The 17,733-nt window shown below is 41.4% G+C and overlaps 1 protein-coding gene across 1 annotated transcript in view; it reads right to left on the bottom strand.

Moving 5' to 3' along the window:
• pdxka (pyridoxal (pyridoxine, vitamin B6) kinase a) overlaps positions 1-17,733 on the bottom strand; it is a 167,330-nt gene that overhangs the window by 25,128 nt on the left and 124,469 nt on the right. The window contains exons 8-10 of the mRNA XM_034009600.3: positions 12,000-12,111; positions 351-487; positions 142-208 (exon numbers count right to left, since the gene is read on the bottom strand). Of these exons, the coding sequence (XP_033865491.1) occupies positions 142-208; positions 351-487; positions 12,000-12,111 (316 nt within the window). The remainder of the gene's footprint in view (positions 1-141; positions 209-350; positions 488-11,999; positions 12,112-17,733) is intronic.

The raw sequence follows: 17,733 nt of genomic DNA, 5'->3' as shown, positions 1-17,733 counted from the left end.
TTGGAATCAACACAATCAACACCACAATTTTATTATGGTGAACTGTTGTCAGAAAAGGCTGTTGTGAAAGCAAGAATGTGATTATCTAAAACAGTAGGAAACTCTGATATCAATCACTGAAAACATCAAAATACTATTTACCTTTGGCACATGAGATTGTCCTCTTTAAGACATGATACATGACAGAAACAGTTTTCTCACAAGCCATCTGGAAGGAAATTTCAAAAATACTTTTTAGAATTCTTATAATTCAAGCATACTCAAATAGTTTTGCCAATGATCTTAATATCAACAACAGGTTCAAAAGTATTATATGATTCATGTGTACATATACATTATGTGAAGCTCACCTTTAAGTCATTGGGATGAAAGTGTGTCCAGGCCAGCAGCATGGCAGCAAACAAATCCCCCGTCCCAACAAAGACAGCGTCCACTTTGGGGATGTCCATTCTAATCCTCTGTGTCACTTTAGTACCATCAGCATTAACTGGGGAAAAGCAACCATGCTCATGTGTCAGAACATTGAATAAGTCAACCCCCCAGTAGAACTAGCAACATTGTAATCTATTACTCCTGCAGACAGTAAAAGATTAAAACCTCCCATTGTTTGGTTACCTATATATACAGTATATTGCAAAAAACTACATTAATGCAGCAATTAGGGTTGAACTCATTGCCACATTGTAATCTGGCATTACAATATGATTATATTACAGGCTACTGTTAAACTGCAGTTGCAATGTGTTTTTTTTACTGCTTTTTTTATATTAAACTGCAGTTACAAAGTGATTCTATTAAATGTAATCTTAAACTGCTCTTACAATGCGATTCTGCATCTCTGTTGAAATTGTCACAAAAATGTTGTCTATTAAAAGAGGGCAACTTGCATTTTTTTTGTTATAAAAGACACACTCTGCTGAGGTACCAGTGTTGCTAATGGAAAAACAAATTCTATTCCTTAACACTTTTGTAATATGATTTAACTGTTGAAAAGAATAAAAAAATTCATGAAAACACAAGGACATTAACACACTTGTTAATCAAAAAAAAACATATATATATATTGTAAACGATCCAGTAGACACGTGCTGCTGAACCGTTTCTTTCCCGTTCCACCAACTGGCACAGACTCAATACGTTTGCAGGCAAGTAATTTTTATTTACAATATTTACATTTGTCACGGTTCTCGCCCTGTACGGGCCACTGACTAACTCACTTCTTCAACCCTCTCTAGCTATATCAGGATAGGGAGATAGCAAAAGAAGTCCAAGGATCCTCCGACTGAAGTGAGTCAGCCTGCGGGTACGAACAGGGCCAGCTCTCCTCCTTAGAGCTGGCCTGAGTCACCGGTAAGTGAAGGTTGAGCTCCCTCTGCTGGAGTATATCCGCCACACAGGGAACTATCCACCAGACTCCCTCTGCTGGAGTAGTCCTGTAGCACAGGTAAGAACAAGACAGGCTCCCTCTGCTGGGGTAGTCCTGTAACATAAGTAAGTACAAGGCAAGCTCCCTCTGCTGGAGTAGTTCTAGAATACTGGTAATTACAAGACAGGCTCCCTCTGATGCAGGAATCCTGGGACACAGGTGAGTAGAAGAATGAATCCGTTTTTAATGAAGACTTCCAGGAACACAACAGCGATAACCCCAGATGTCCAGAGAAGTGAACAAGGATAAAACAAGTTATATCCGGGCTGTGGAGAAAGAACTCCTGCAACCAACACCCGGTCATCCACAAAAGCAAATTGTGTTTCTTCTAAAAGCCAGTGTCCATTTTTCCTGTATTCATTATATGCAAAGTATCCTGTGTCTGTGTTATGAATAAACAATGTCTTGCACTTCCAGTCTCACAAGCCTGTTCTTTCTGGTTATTATTTACTGTCTCAGCAACACGTAAATAACCAATACCTCTCCGGGTTATAAAGCATATAGCACAACACACTATGGTTGTGGCGGCGCACAACCGCATAGCACAGAATACCGCGGGTCTCTTAAATTGCTACGGAGTACACTATCTTCAAGTCGCACCCCGACAACAGAAAATAAAAATAAACTTTAACAAACAAAAGGCTATCTCAACAAGAGGAAAAAAACGCACTTTGAAAAACTAAACGCCGACTATATTTTAACACAAACGATAGCTTTACCTTGTGATCTCTTTCTTTTTAGTTGTTTTCCCAACACACTGGAGCTTGCACGCTATTTCCTTTCAGGACAACCGGGCCGTATTCCCCACACTTCTCTCCCCTATGGCTCTGCCCTGTTCCTTTTTAAACCCAGAAACCCCACCCCATTAATTGACACTCGGATTTCTGGGTTGTGTAGTTTCTTCCTTAGCGCCGCCATTTCTTAAAGGCGACGCTATCCTTTCCTCACAATAAATATATTTTATATATATATATATATATATATATACAGACGTGCTCAAATTTGTTGGTACCCCTCCACAAAAAACGAAGAATGCACAATTTTCTCTGAAATAACTTGAAACTGACAAAAGTAATTGGCATCCACCATTGTTTATTCCATATTTAATAGAAATCAGACTTTGCTTTTGATTTTTTTATTCAACATAATATTGTAAATAAGAAAGCAGCCCCAAAACATAACCAAGCCTCTTCCATGTTTCACTGTAGGTATGGTGTTCTTTTCTTTGGAAGCTTCATTTTTTCGTCTGTGGACATAGAGCTGATGTGACTTGCCAAAAAGCTCCAGTTTTGACTCATCTGTCCAAAGGACATTCTCCCAGAAGGATTGTGGCTTGTCAATATGCATTTTAGCAAATTCCAGTCTGGCTTTTTTATGTTTTTCTTTCAAAAGTGGAGTCCTCCTGGGTCTTCTTCCATGGAGCCCACTTTCACTCAAAAAGCGACGGATGGTGCGATCAGAAACTGACGTACCTTCACCTTGGAGTTCAGCTTGTATCTCTTTGGCAGTTATCCTTGGTTCTTTTTCTACCATTCGCACTATCCTTCTGTTCACTCTGGGGTCGATTTTCCTCTTTTGGCCGTGCCCAGGGAGGTTGGCTACAGTTCCATGGACCTTAAACTTCTTAATAATATTTGCAACTGTTGTCACAGGAACATCAAGCTGCTTGGAGATGGTCTTGTAGCCTTTACCTTTACCATGCTTGTCTATTATTTTCTTTCTGATCTCCTCAGACAACTCTCTCCTTTGCTTTCTCTGCTCCATGTTCAGTGTGGTGCACACAATGACACCAAACAGCACAGTGACTACTTTTCTCCATTTAAATAGGCTGAATGACTGATTACAAGATTGGAGACATGTGTGATACTAATTAAAGAAACGAATTAGTTTGAAATATCACTATAATCCAATTATGTATTATCTTTTCTAAGGGGTACCAACAAATGTGTCCAGGCCATTTTACAATATCTTTGTAGAATAAGCAATAATTCATCTCTTTTCACAGCTTCTTTGCTTTATTCTATGACATACTGTCACAAAGACGGCCAGAGTGGGTGGCGTCAGACCAGAAAAGGAATACACAGAGAGATGTGGTTTGGTATAAGCTGGGCGCGTGATCGCGCTCAGCATTTAATAAACAGAAAATAAAAGGTTTGAAACACAAAAAACACTGGACACGGCACTTGCGCCAAAATAAAGAGACAAACAAAAACGAACACACACTAACAAACAGGGACGAACAAACACGGTGAGTAAAGCAATATTTACGTTCTTTCTTTCTTTCACTTTTTAGTTTCTCCTCTCTCTCCCGTTCTCCACTCACCGAACACCAACCCTGACTGAATGAAACGTGCATCTATATATACTGTTGTGCTGGGATTCAATTACTAATTAATTATTCACTTGAATCCCAGCACGTGAATTAATTCTGTGCAACCCCGTGCTCGCATATTATATTTTAAATGCACGTGCGTGATGTGCAATCCCGTGCCTAAATACAAATATACAATTTAAACACACGTGAAACACAGACCTGTTTATATCCCGTGTACCAATCTATACACCAACATTAACACACGCACGCAACATACATACACAGAACACACAAATGCACACAGGGGCGGGGCACTTTGCCACACATACCAAAGGCATGCAAGTATACATGATAAAATAGCTTTTAATTTCATCACTTTTCCGGAGGAATGAAGCATTATTTCAATGAGCTGTAAGGGTACCAACAAATTTGAGCACGTCTGTATATATGACCCAGCGCAGATTTAAAATAAAATATCTACAGTGCTAGAGCAGGTGGAGCCCTCGTCTGCAGAGGAGCAGGATGGGCTGCCGCCGGTGACACAACAGGAGCTGTCACTGGGGAAGGAGCTGTTGTCTGAGAGGAAGCAGAGAGAGCCATCGGCAGAGACTGAAGAGGAGTTGGTGAGGCAAACACCCCCACAGTCCCGACCACAAGCCAGTCCGGCGCTGCCGAGTGTGGTCCCTAGTCCCGGCATCATGGACACCTTGCCGGAATGCCCTGACCTCCATCCACTTGTCCTTGTCCCCAGGTCGCAGCACTGCCAGGCACAATTGTGCACACAGTCCCTTGCTGCGCTCCCCCTGGAACCTGAGACGTCACGTCGTGGGCGTCAGACGTCGCATTCGCTCCTCCTTCCTTCCACTGTGTTCCCCCTGAGGTCCAAGATGTCGCTACGCCGGTCCCGAGATGCCCACTGGTGTCTGTCGCTCCTTGCTCCCGGTCATCGGCCTGCCTTTCGGGACTTGAGGGCCGGTGGTCTTTTAAGGGTGGAAGGAGATGGCCGTTAAATGGCTGGTGTCTTAGAAAGACATGGGGGAGGGTGTGTGAGCAGGGAGAGGGTTAAATTCCTCCCTGCTGAAGAAAACCATGTGCAATTGCACATGGGTTTAATTTGATTGTTTTGTTTAATGGTTTATTAGAATTGTTAATTGTTTTATTATTAATTATCCCCTGCACCTGGTGATCATTGTAAATTAGAGCCAGGTGCAGAGTATATAAAGGAAGCAGCCAGTCTGTTCAGTGCTGGTGTGTATAGAAAGCCCACTTGTTAGTGTGCTCAAGCGTATAAAGACAAAGGTACTGTGTAAAACCTTTTTGGTGTTAGTGGTTTAAAAACTGTGCGTTTTGTTTATTTTGTTTTGGTGTGTTACAGGTAAACAGCTTAGCTGTCCTGTTTTTACTTTAGGTTCCTGTCTGTGGTAGTCAGTGCTCGTATAGAGCTAGGTTTTTGTTTTCTGTTTTGTTTATTTTACTTTATTAAAAATGTTAGTGCGCAAGCGCTTTCAAAACCCTCCATCTCTGTGTCTTGGTCAGTACTTTAAAGGGTGAAATGAACCCGAGCCGCAATATATATATATACACTGTGTACAAAACATTAGGAACACCTTCCTAATATTGAGTTGCACCCCCTTTTGCCCTCAGAACAGCCTCAATTCGTCGGGGCATGGACTCTACAAGGTGTCAAAAACGTTCCACAGGGATGCTGGCCCATGTTGACTCCAATGCTTCCCACAATTGTGTCAAGTTGGCTGGTTGTTGATCTCTACTCCGAATAGCTCGTTCCATCCCATCCCACAGATGCTCAATTTGATTGAGATCTGGTGACTTGGCAGGCCACTGCAGTAAGCTGAATTCACTGTCATGTTCGTGGAACCATTCCTGGACAATCTTCTGAAAATCCTGCTGAAAAAATCCATTAGCAGATGGATACACACACTGCTGCCATGAAGGGATGCACCTGATTGGCAATGATGTTCAGATATCCTGTGGCATTCAAACGTTGCTCCACTTTTATCAAGGGGCCCAATGTGTGCCATGAAAACACACCCCACACCATCACACCACCACCACCAGCCTGCAATGTTGACACGCGGCATGATGGATGCATGTATTCATGTGGCTTTCTCCATACCCTAGTCCTCCCATCAGTGTGAAACAGCAGGAACCGGGATTCATCAGACCAGCCAATGTTTTTCCAATCCTCCAGTGTCCAGTGTTTTCATTCCTTAGCCCACTGCAACCGCAGTTTCTTGTGTTTTGCTGAAAGAAGTGGAACTCTCTTAGGTCGTCGGCTGCCATACCCCATTCGTGTCAAGGTACGGCGAGTTGTGCATTCTTTTATGGGTCTTTTGGCACTAGTGTTGTACTGGACTGTCAGTTGACTAACTGTAGCCTGTCTGTTGCTCTGCACAATTTGTGTCAGCCTCCTTTGGCCTCTTTCATCAATGAGCCGTTTTCGACCACTGGTCTGCTGTTGGCTGGATGTCCTTTGGGTGGTGGACCATCCTTGATACAAACGGGAAACTGTTGAGCGTGAAATACCCATCGGCGCTGCAGTTCTTGACACAAACCGGCGCGCCTGGCACCTACTACCATACCCCGTTCAAAGGCACTTAAATCTTTTGTCTTGTCCATTTACACACTGAATGGCACACATACAGTACACAATCCATGTCTCAATTGTGTCAAGGCTTATAAATCCTTCTTTAACCTGTCTCCCCTTCATCTACACTGATGGAAGTGGATTTAACAGGTTACATCAATAAGGGATCATAGCTTTCACCTGGATTCACCTCGTCAGTCTATTTCATGGAAAGAGCAGGTGTTCCTAATGTTTTGTACACTCAGGGTATACATATATTTTGTGACAGAGTATGAAAAAGGATAACGTAGTCCTTGCGGGTAGCAGGAGCTCAGATTCGAGCCAGAATTAGAATCCATTGGCTTGAATAAGAATGAGGGACACCTGCCTATGATTAAGTAGGCAAGTATAAAAGCAGGTCTACATTTTTTGTAGGTTGTCTGTCGGCCTCTGTATGAAGCCTGTGTGTAACCTGTGTATTGTTCAGACATGGAAAAATTAGCAAAAGCATTTAGTACTTGTACTGTGTGTAAATTATTGTGTAAATAAGTAAACGGCCTAGCCGTCCGGTTTTATAGTTAGAACTTGCCAAAGTTTAGATAGCGCTCCTTGGAGTTTTGTATTGTTTGTTTTTTTTGTATTGTAAATAAACATACAGGAACCGCCCTGTTTTCCATATATTCTGTGGTCTGGAATACTTATTTTACACTACAAGATAAAGGTCCTGAAAGTGGCAAAGAAATCAAAGGCGAGCAAGCAAAGTGTTCTTATAGTCGAAGTGTTTTCTAAGACGTTAGCCACCAGACACAATATGAATCAATCAATTAATAAATATGTATTACTTGTCCTGACACATGTGCATCAACATATGAAATGAACTGAATTAGTAAATGTGACAGAGTAAAGTGATCCCGTCCTGTAATTCGTCCTCCCAGACGCTAGATGGCTGTGGCCTAATCCCGGGTGCCCCACACAAACATGATGTGACGAGGGCAGAAGCTCTGTTTTGAACGGACGCCATCTTTGTGTGGGGCAGTGGTTGGTATGTGCACAGCTTCACCTGTGACGACAGGCGAGTTTAAACACAATCACTATGATTGGTGTGCCGTTAATCAGAGGGTGGGGCTGGGCGCATAAAAGGGGAACCAACCAGAGAGCTCAAGGTTAGTGTGTGGGGACAGAGAGAGACAGCAGCGACAACAACAGTGTTTATTTGGATATTCACAGTTTGCTTTTGTTCCAGCAGAGGATTAACTGCTTTTATATTCGTGGACAACACCAAGGACTAAAAGGACTGCCTGGGTAAGACCAACCCGAAGGAGAAGGTTTACAGAGCAGGACGTTATTTTCTGTTTCTGTCTTATTTTTGTTTTGAACTGTGTACTACTCACTACGTGAGGTTACTAACTGCTGCAATTGCTGTCTCTATTGTTGAGTCTGTAAATAAATAAATCTTCCACATTGTTGGATAAACTGAACTCTTGAGCGGACGCTGTTTTGTTCACCATCCTGTCACAGTAAAAGAAAAGCAATAGGCAAGTGTATGTTATTAAACTATAATAATGAAGTAACAGACAAACTTAAGTTAATAAACTAACTGTCAAACTAAATTAACACAGCACACCTACACATGTTAAAAAATGCAGCAGTAATATACAAGACATGCACATTATTTAACAGAATGGTGAAGCAAATCACCAGAACGGGAAACACCAAATTGCTCGACGACTTGTGTCTGATTCGGGTTTTTTTCAAGAGCTCAAACAATTTCCAACTTTTTGTAGCAAGAGAAACAGCAGTGCATTTTGCCATTTTGTAGCAATGAAGTGCACTCGTGGAAATCATAATACAAAACAAGTCAATGATAGGATGGCAGTTCTGGAAAGATTTAATAAACCAATCAGTGTGCACTCTCACGTACAGTTGCTTTTGAATAAACCAGTTATCAGGTTACAAAACAGTACTGTATCCATTGTGAACAAATCACTATCGGTGCTAAGAAGGTGTTCTTTTAAGTGAAGTTCCTATTCCTTTAGCTGGAGTATTTACAATGGGAAGATCTGCTCCACCACAAAGGTGTTCCCTTAGGCAAACTGTGGAAAAGGGTAAAGTCAATGTGAATTGATTAACCCTTTGCGGTCCATTTATTCAGCGCGTCTCAGACGCGTAAGGTCCAAATTATTTTCAGATGCGCAGTTTATTTTAGACACGCTGTTTAAAAGTATTTTTTTTTCACAGTAAAACAGTTTTAAACAGCACTGCATATCAACAGGACACTCAGTACTGCATCTCCAGCCCCGCCCCACCCCTTGTTCGCTGTATTTTTCACATACCATAGTCGTGCATACCGATAAATCATCTCCTGATCACTCATTTTATCACCAAACTCCTCAATAATGCGATCCAAGTCATTATTTTATTACTATATCTCAAAAAGGTCTGCAAATGTCCGTGACATTCTTTGAGCGCTGGATGCAGAAGCAGCTATCTTGTTTGTTTATGTCTGTGTTATCTATGTGGTGCCGGGGCTATGTGTATTGCTCAGATCCGCCCTTTTTTTAAAAAATGTTTTGTTTTTTTTTCGGCTTCTCTCAGCTCCTATCGGTCTCACTCAGCCATTGAATGGTTTTCTCGGCTTTTTTCAGAGAAAAAACGACTAGAGACCTGTGTTTTACGTCTTTTTGATGATGTCGGACAGGGTCCAACATCGGACCGGAAATGGAAAATTGTAATGTCGGACCTGGTCCAACATAGGACCGCAAAGGGTTAATAGAGAAAAGTGTAAGGTACTGCATGCAGGCAATAAAAATGTGCATTATAAACATGATATGGGACATACTAAAATTGAAGAAGGAATCTATGAAAGAGACTTAGGAGTTTATGTTGACTAAGAAGCTATAAAAAAGGCCAACAAGATGCTCAGATATATAGTGGAAAGTGTTGAATTTAAAATCAAGGGAAGTAATGTTAAAACTTTACAATACATTAGTGAGACCTCATCTAGAACATTGTGTTCAGTTCTGGACACCTCGCTACAAAAAGGATATTGCTGCTCTAGAAAGAGTGCAAAGAAGAGCGACAAGAATTATTCTGGGTTTAAAAGGCATGTCGTATGCAGACAGGCTAAAAGAATTGAATCTATTCAGTCTTGAACAAAGATGTATGCACCAGTCTGATTCAATCATTCAAAATTCTAAAAGGTATCGACAATGTCGACCCAGGGGACTTTTTCAACCTGAAAAAAGAAACAAGGACCAGGGGTCACAAATGGAGATTATATAAAGGGGCATTCAGAACAGAAAATAGGAGGCACTTTTTTACACAGAGAATTATGAGGGTCTGGAACCAACTCTCCTGTAATGTTGTTGAAGCTGACACCCTGGGATCCTACAAGAAGCTGCTTGATGAGATTCTGGGATCATTAAGCTACTAACAACCAAACAAGCAAGATGGGCTGAACAGCCTCCTCTCGTTTATAAACTTTATGTTCTTAAGTTCTTATAAATGGCGGTCTTGTAAGTGTGTCCAGCACCACATTGAGCCGCCAGCGAGCGACAAAGGGTCTTAACCTCCGAGCACCCTTCAAAAACTGTCTCACCAGGAAGTGTGCTCCTGGGGAGACCGAGTTAATTTTAATATGGCAAGCCGATATATTTGCCAGGTAATAATAATAATATTTATTTATTTTTATATAGCGCCTTTCATAGTGGACCACCATCACAAAGCGCTTTACAGAGGTAGGCTGTGAACTGTGCATTATATGCAGAGTCACTTACAATAGGACACTGATTTAACATCTCATCTACAGGATGGAGCACAAGGAGGTTAAGTGACTTGCTCAGGGTCACACAGTGCGTCAGTCAGTGGCAGAGGTGGGATTTGAACCAGTGACCTTCTGGTTACAAGCCCTGGAATTTAACCACTGGACCACACTCCCTCCTGAGTCAGCGGGTCATGACGAGCCGGCAACTCCTACGGATGATTGTACAGGCTGTGGCAGTGCCGAGAACCAGGTTCTCCTGGACCACTTTTGGGAATACTAAGCGCACCCGTGCCTGGTCTTGCCTGATCTTCTCCAAGCACAGTGTAAGCAGTGACACCGGTGGAAAAGTACAGAGCAGAGTCTTGGGCCATCTATGGGCCAGCGCGTCTATGCCAAGCGGGTGGCCGCTCTCCATTAGGGAATACCAGTGGAGACAATGGGTGGACTCCTGGGTCGCTAAGAAATCTAATCTCCCGAACTTCCGCCAGATGAGGTTCACAACCTCCGGATGAAGTCGCCATTCCAAACTGTGGGGGCCTCGTCTTGAGAGAAGGGCCGCCAGCCAGTTCGTCACCCCTGGCAGGTGAACTGCTCTCACCAAAAGCAGGTGATCGTGAGCCCATAGCAAAAGCTTCTGGACAACATGATTGAGAACGGCAGACCACTTTGGTAGTTGGATGTAAGGCAACACTATGGTGTTCTCCATGCGGATCAACACGTCTCCCTCATATCTCCCAGGAAAAATGCTGCAGGGCCAGATGAACTGGCCTCAACTCCAAAACATTTACGTGAAGACTCTCTGTGACAGGGAGACCCGTCACTGGTTCGTGGAGTGTGTGTGTGTATGCCTTTGGGACAGCAGCTGCAACGTGCAACAGGTGACGTGTTGCTTAGTGACCAGTTGACCAGTGGGCTCACCATGCACTGGATCGGGAGGAGCGGATTGGCTGGGAGGTATGCCTAGGAAAGTTGCGCGAAGCTCAAAAACTGTCTGAGCTACAGCTCTTAGTCCTGCTCCTACCCCCAGAGGGTCGCTTCCTAGCTCCTGGTGTAACAGGGGACGAATGGGGAGATGTTGTGCTGGATGTTGTGCTGGTGTCACAGATGCAAAACAGTCCATAGAACAGCGGGCCAGCTTGCTTTCTAGTGTCCTCTTAGAAAAAGAGCAGCTGTCTTTAACTGCTCCCTCTACATGCTCCCTTCTCAGGCAGTGGATGCACCTGTCGTGCTTATTCTCTGCCGGAATGTTTCTCTTGTAAACAGCACAAGGGTGAAACCCAGGCACGGTGCAAGGTTGAAAAAACAGTTGCAATGTGCATAAGAACAGATAGTAAGCTGATTGGTGCTGAAAACTGTTGTGTACACTGAGTGCGCTGGAATGGGGCACGGGTAACGGTCTTGGTGCCGAACCGCACCAGGTCACTGGTACCGATTCTGGTACCGACCTTGGTACCAATAAAGGTGACTGAGCAAGTCACTGGTACCAGCTCTGGTACTGACCAGGTCACTGGTACCAGCTCTGGTACTGACCAGATCACTGATACAGGCTCTGGTACTGAGCGGGCAGTGGTATTGACTTTGCTATTTGTTTTCTTTGAGTTTCCACAACAACTGACAGGTAACTTGCAGTGCAGTGCATTGCATTATCAGGTCCTGTGCCAACCGTGGCACTCTGGATATTTTCCATGGAGCCCACTGCAGAACTGCATTCAAGCAATTGGAATAGTTTTGGCGATACCTTAGTTTTTTCCATAAAATGTAGCCCTGATGTAGTCCATTACTCCATGTTTTAAAGCATGGAAGGAGTCATTAATTCCCCCAGGACACCCTTTGAGATAAGTAGCATCTGTATATACTGAAAGCACTTTTAACTTAAACATCTTATTACACAGATTGTAAAAGTACTCCTTACTTTTCTTGTGGCTTCCCAGTGCAATCAAATAATTTTCTCCAAAAGAGGACGGCAGGTCCGAACTGGTGATCACCACAGTGTCCGGTCCCATATCATGAAGCAAGTCCATTACCTAGAACACAAAGGAAGAAACAGTCAGAACTCACCATCCACTCTCTGTTTTCACAGGATCTAAAGTGTAAAGGTTCATGTTTGACCTGCTGCAGCCCACAGATTTAATATTGTATTTTATTTATAGTGCTCATGAAAGAACAATGGCACTGGCTAATTCTTCACAGTGCACCTTACCACTGTAATTTTCTGTAACAAGTCTCATCCCTTTGGTCTGCTATGATACCTAGTTATTCACTTGATGTCACCCAGCCACGCAATGGTATGAGTGGACCACAACTGTGCCTGCTAAACATGCTTCAGACCATGAAACCACCTCCAGAAGCCTGCACTGTCTGAATGATAAATGTGGGTTTCACAACCTCATGCCACATCCAACTCCCTTCCATCTTTTACAAATAGGATAAAACTTGATCTGTCAAGCCACAGTCTTCTTGCATTGGTTGACACCCCATTTAGGCTAATCCAGGCACTGATGAAGAGTTGTGCACAGGTGACCTGCTACTACATGCCACCATGTGTAGCTCCAAGAGCATTGTTCAAGTAAAAACAGGTGTGTTAACAAAAAAGAGTAAGTAAACACAAAAGAGTCTCAGTTTCAGTTATCAGTATACATATACGGATAACTACTGTGCTGTACACCTGCAAAAGTTCATGCAAAACTTTAATCCACTCCCTCCAAGCCCCTTTTGAAATGTTGGTGATTAAAGGAGGAGTTTATTAGATCTAGGTAGAGACACATGCAGGTTGGTGTTCTTTCCAATGAATAAGGATTATTCTATTAACTGTCATAAAGCCAGAGGTGAAGATAATATTTGGTACATATGCTCTGTAGAAGTTGTGCATCAACCTCACCAGACATCTCAGGAGAGAATGGCCCTCATTTACCAACATTTCAGAGAAGGACCAGTTTAAACAGCTTACCAAAAAGTTTTCGTAGAGACATTTATGGTCGCACTCTCATCATTTTTCTTCTTAAGGATTAATTACACTATGTAACACAATTTTTGTTCCTGGGTAGTAAGTGTTATTTCCTAATTGCTTATGCCTCAAAAGTATAGAAAATGGCTATTATTCCCCACAAACTTTGCTTTTGTGACCAGGACAGTGATATTTTGAAATTTACCTATTTCCAATGAGAAAACGGGCGAATTTGTGTCTTTTCGTTCACATAAAGTCAGAAAAAAACAACATATGAATCCAAATTAACATGTATTTATACTAAAGTAATACTAAAATGACTACAAAAGATTTAGAAGTGAGTAGTTTTTCGAGATTTAAGATTATACTGTAAATCACTTTCACGAATCAGCCCCCAAATGTAGTCTCCCATCATGTTCTCGTTATACAGTCCTTGGTAGCGGCGTTCAAAGTCCAGTATATCCTGGTGGAAGCGCTCGCCTTGCTCCTCCGAGTACGCTCCCATGTTCTCCTTGAATTTATCAAGATGAGCATCAAGGATATGGACTTTGAGGGACATCCTACAGCCCATTGTGCCGTAGTTCTTCACCAGAGTCTCAACCAGCTCCACATAGTTTTCGGCCTTGTGATTGCCCAGGAAGCCCCGAACCACTGAGACAAAGCTGTTCCAAGCCGCTTTCTCCTTACTAGTGAGCTTCTTGGGGAATTCATTGCACTCCAGGATCTTCTTTATCTGTGGTCCGACGAAGACACCGGCTTTGACCTTTGCCTCAGACAGCTTAGGGAAGAAGTCTTGAAGGTACTTGAAGGCTGCCGACTCCTTATCTAGAGCTCTGACAAATTGTTTCATAAGGCCCAATTTGATGTGCAGTGATGGCATCAGCACCTTCCGGGGGTCCACCAGTGGCTCCCACTTGACGTTGTTCCTCCCCACAGAGAACTCGGTCCGCTGTGGCCAGTCCCGCCTGTGGTAGTGCGCCTTGGTGTCCCTGCTGTCCCAAAGGCAAAGATAGCAGGGAAACTTGGTAAAACCGCCTTGGAGACCCATCAGGAATGCCACCATTTTGAAGTCTCCTATGACCTTCCAGCCATACTCATCATACTTCAAGGCGTCCAGCAAGGTCTTGATGCTGTTGTAATCCTCTTTGAGGTGCACCGAGTGAGCCAGGGAAAGAGACGGGTACTTGTTACCATTATGGAGCAGCACGGTTTTGAGGCTCCTGGATGAGCTGTCAATGAAGAGACGCCACTCATTCTGGTTACAGGTGATTCCGATTGCCTCGAACAGACTGGTCACATTGTGGCAGAAGCAGAGCCCATCTTGACGGGTGAAGAAGCTGGAAAAAGGTTGGTGACACTTCCTCTGATCTGCAACTTGCAACTTTCATCCAACAAGTTCCACTGCTTGAGCCTAGACGTCAAAAGCTCGGCATTGGACTTGGTGAGACCAAGATCTCTAATCAAGTCGTTGAGGTCTTTTTAGTTGGGGTAGTATGGGTTTCTCTCCTCAGCTCCACCTCTGAAGTTGTCATCTGGATCTACAACGTCTTCCTCGCTCTCTGACTTGCTGCTCTCTTCTAAAGACGGCTGCTCTCTCTCCGGAGGAGTGGGTACGGGGAGCTCATGGCAGTGTGGCACCGGGGTGATGGATGAAGGAAGGTCCGGATACGTGATAGCAGGTGTATTCTTGCCAGTCCGACGTTTGGAAGGGTCCACCATGCAGAAGTAGCAGTTGCTTGAGTGGTCAGTGGGTTCCTGCCAAATTCTTGGGATAGCGAACTTCATGGCTCTCTTTTCCCCTCTGTACCATCCTACAAAAATACATTTATTTCACCCAGCACTGAATCTATCTGGAATGTTCTGGAAAATAGGTACATATCAAAATATCACTGTCCTGGTCACAAAAGCAAAGTTTGTGGGGAATAATAGCCATTTTCTATACTTTTGAGGCATAAGCAATTAGGAAATAACACTTACTACACAGGAACCAAAAAAAAAAAAATGTGTTACACGGTGTTATTAAACTCCTGCTCATTTATTTTCTTCATAAAATGTATCTTTATTAATTTAAAACCGTGATTGTAACAAACAACGCATTTCGACACCAGTGTGTCACATTGAATGTGGTTCACATTGAATGTCAGGTTCACATTGAATGTGAATGGAAGTAGGCTTTACATTTATACCAATTAAATTAATCATTAGTTTAATATCTTATGTCTGTGTCAATTACCAAATTTACTTGATCATGTATCGCCTCCAACCATTAATATTAAAACATAATGCGATTAGCAACAAGTTACCAAATAAATGAACATTTCACATTATCAGTAATCACACCAAAATATTCATTTATGCATTAATCAACTTCAGTTAAATAACAATTATACTTTAAACACTCCTTTACATAAACATATCAGCTGTATTTACTTAACATATAATCCATTTCAATTCTTAACAAATGACAATATATCTAGATTAGAGATAAGAACTGAGATCCAGGGTTTCATTTAACCCATATGGTTCCATCATTTTTAAAGTAAAAATCCAAAAAGACTCTCTTCTCAAAAGAGTTTTAATTCTATTACCTCCTCTTTCAGAGATTGTCACTTTTTCAATCGCTATATATTTTAAGCTTGATGCAGAGCCATGATTCAATTTTTTATAATGTCGTGCTATAGCATAATCCATGTTGTTGTTTTGAATTGCAGCTTTATGTTCACCAATACGTATTTTCAAATTCCTTTTTGTTTGTCCTATATAAGCTAATCCGCACGCACATTTAAGCATCTAAATCACATGAGTAGTATTGCAATTAATAAATCCTTTAATAGTGTATATTTTACCTGTATGTGGATGATTAAAATGCTTAGTGTTATATGTATTTGAACAATGTGTACATTTACCGCATTGGAAATTGCCATATAGAGAGTTTGTTAACCAATTTTCATTAGTTGCTGGTGTTTTATACATAGACGAAACTACAAAATCTTTAACATTTCTCCCCCGTCTAAAACCAAATCTCGGAGTGGAACCTATTAATGATTTGAGTTGAGGATCACATTTCAACACTTCCCAATGTTTCAAAACTATACTTTTAATATCATGAGAAACGTAACTATAGTCGGTGATAAAGGTAAGTCTTTCTTCTGTTGGTTCATTATTAATCTTGATAGCATCTATATATATATTAGTCTCCACAGAAATTCACGATAAAATTTCCTAAAATCTGCGATGAGAAAAGAGTGTTTTCTGCAAAATTCTGCGGCAATGACTTTTTAATGAAAAACAGTTGTTAATGAGTATAAATAAATAAGAAAAAGTAAGTCACAGTTAGTTAAAAACATTTTTTTTAATTAAATTGCATTACTAAAATCTGAAGAAAAAAAAACAGAACAAACATGTTTGCATATTTTATGGAAATCAAAGAAGAAAAAAAACAAAATTCTTAAAAAATAAATTAAATACAGTTATAGTCAAAACATGAGACTATATTTAATCACATTAGTAATAATAACATTTGCCTAGCAGAATAGGATTGTAGTGATGCACTGGGACTCAAATTAGCATTGGTACATTGTACAAATGCACTGTTTTACAAATGTATACTAGGCTTGGAGCATTTTTGTACAAATGTAACGGGAAGTTTTATAAACATTTGTGGTTCACCAAAACGTTGTAATTTAAAAACGTATCCACATCAAGACAGCACATAAAAATAGTTTGGAAATTGTGACAAGCACTTGGAAACAGTGACATGTGACATTGATTTGCTGATAAAAGCTTTTTTGTTTCTTTGACCAAGACCACAATGTGAAAGTGCTACCATCACATACCACGAAACAAAACAGGAAAGTAGCAATTAAAAAAAAAAAGAGGATTTTCACAAAAATCTAAGTCATCCCAAGTAATCGGATAATATTTAACATAGTTCGCCGCCCCCTTCCTTTTTGAACATTCATGTTACTACACTATGTACAAAAAAACGTGTGTATTTCCATATATAATTAGAATGACATCTTTCAGGACCTGCAACATAGGGAGTACAAGCAAGGTCCTAATTGTTTTTCTCTGACCTTTCACATAGGAGTAACAGAACACTTTGCTTTGAACTTGAGACTAAACTATGAAATCCTTTTAAAAAAAAATAAAATAATAATAATAATAATAATAATAATAATAATAATACCTTATTTCGTTCTTCAGTAGCCACTAATTGTCTATCCATGATCGTTGTCACGGTCTTCTATCGTTTTAACAGAAGCTGTGACGGTGAGTTATTTGAAATACCAGACTTGCATTTTGCATTTGTGCCCTATCTTTTGCCGTTATATTCGGTGCTAATTTAGATTTGTTTCCAGAGCTCATCGATGGTCTTATGAATCTCTCCATAGCTGAACTAAAGCTCGCACTGAAACCCCGCTACACTTCTCACTATACAAATAGCGTGTATGCGCTCCAGTGACATGTACAGTGATAGCAGGGCGCAAATGTTTGAGTTTTTGGTTTTTTGCAAAAAAATTAATTCTGCGAGAGGAAATTCCATGATTTTTTCCTCGATCGCGGAATCCTGGAGGGACTAATTTACAGTGCCTATAATAAGTATTCACCCTCCTTGGACGTTTTCATAGTTTGTTGTGTTACAACCTGAAATCTTGATGCATTTAAATGGGATTTTCTTTCAACATACTCAACACTTTGG

The sequence above is a fragment of the Acipenser ruthenus genome, chromosome 9, assembly GCF_902713425.1.
Source record: "Acipenser ruthenus chromosome 9, fAciRut3.2 maternal haplotype, whole genome shotgun sequence".
NCBI classification, from domain to species: domain Eukaryota; kingdom Metazoa; phylum Chordata; class Actinopteri; order Acipenseriformes; family Acipenseridae; genus Acipenser; species Acipenser ruthenus.
This window is presented reverse-complemented; position numbering and strand designations above follow the sequence as displayed.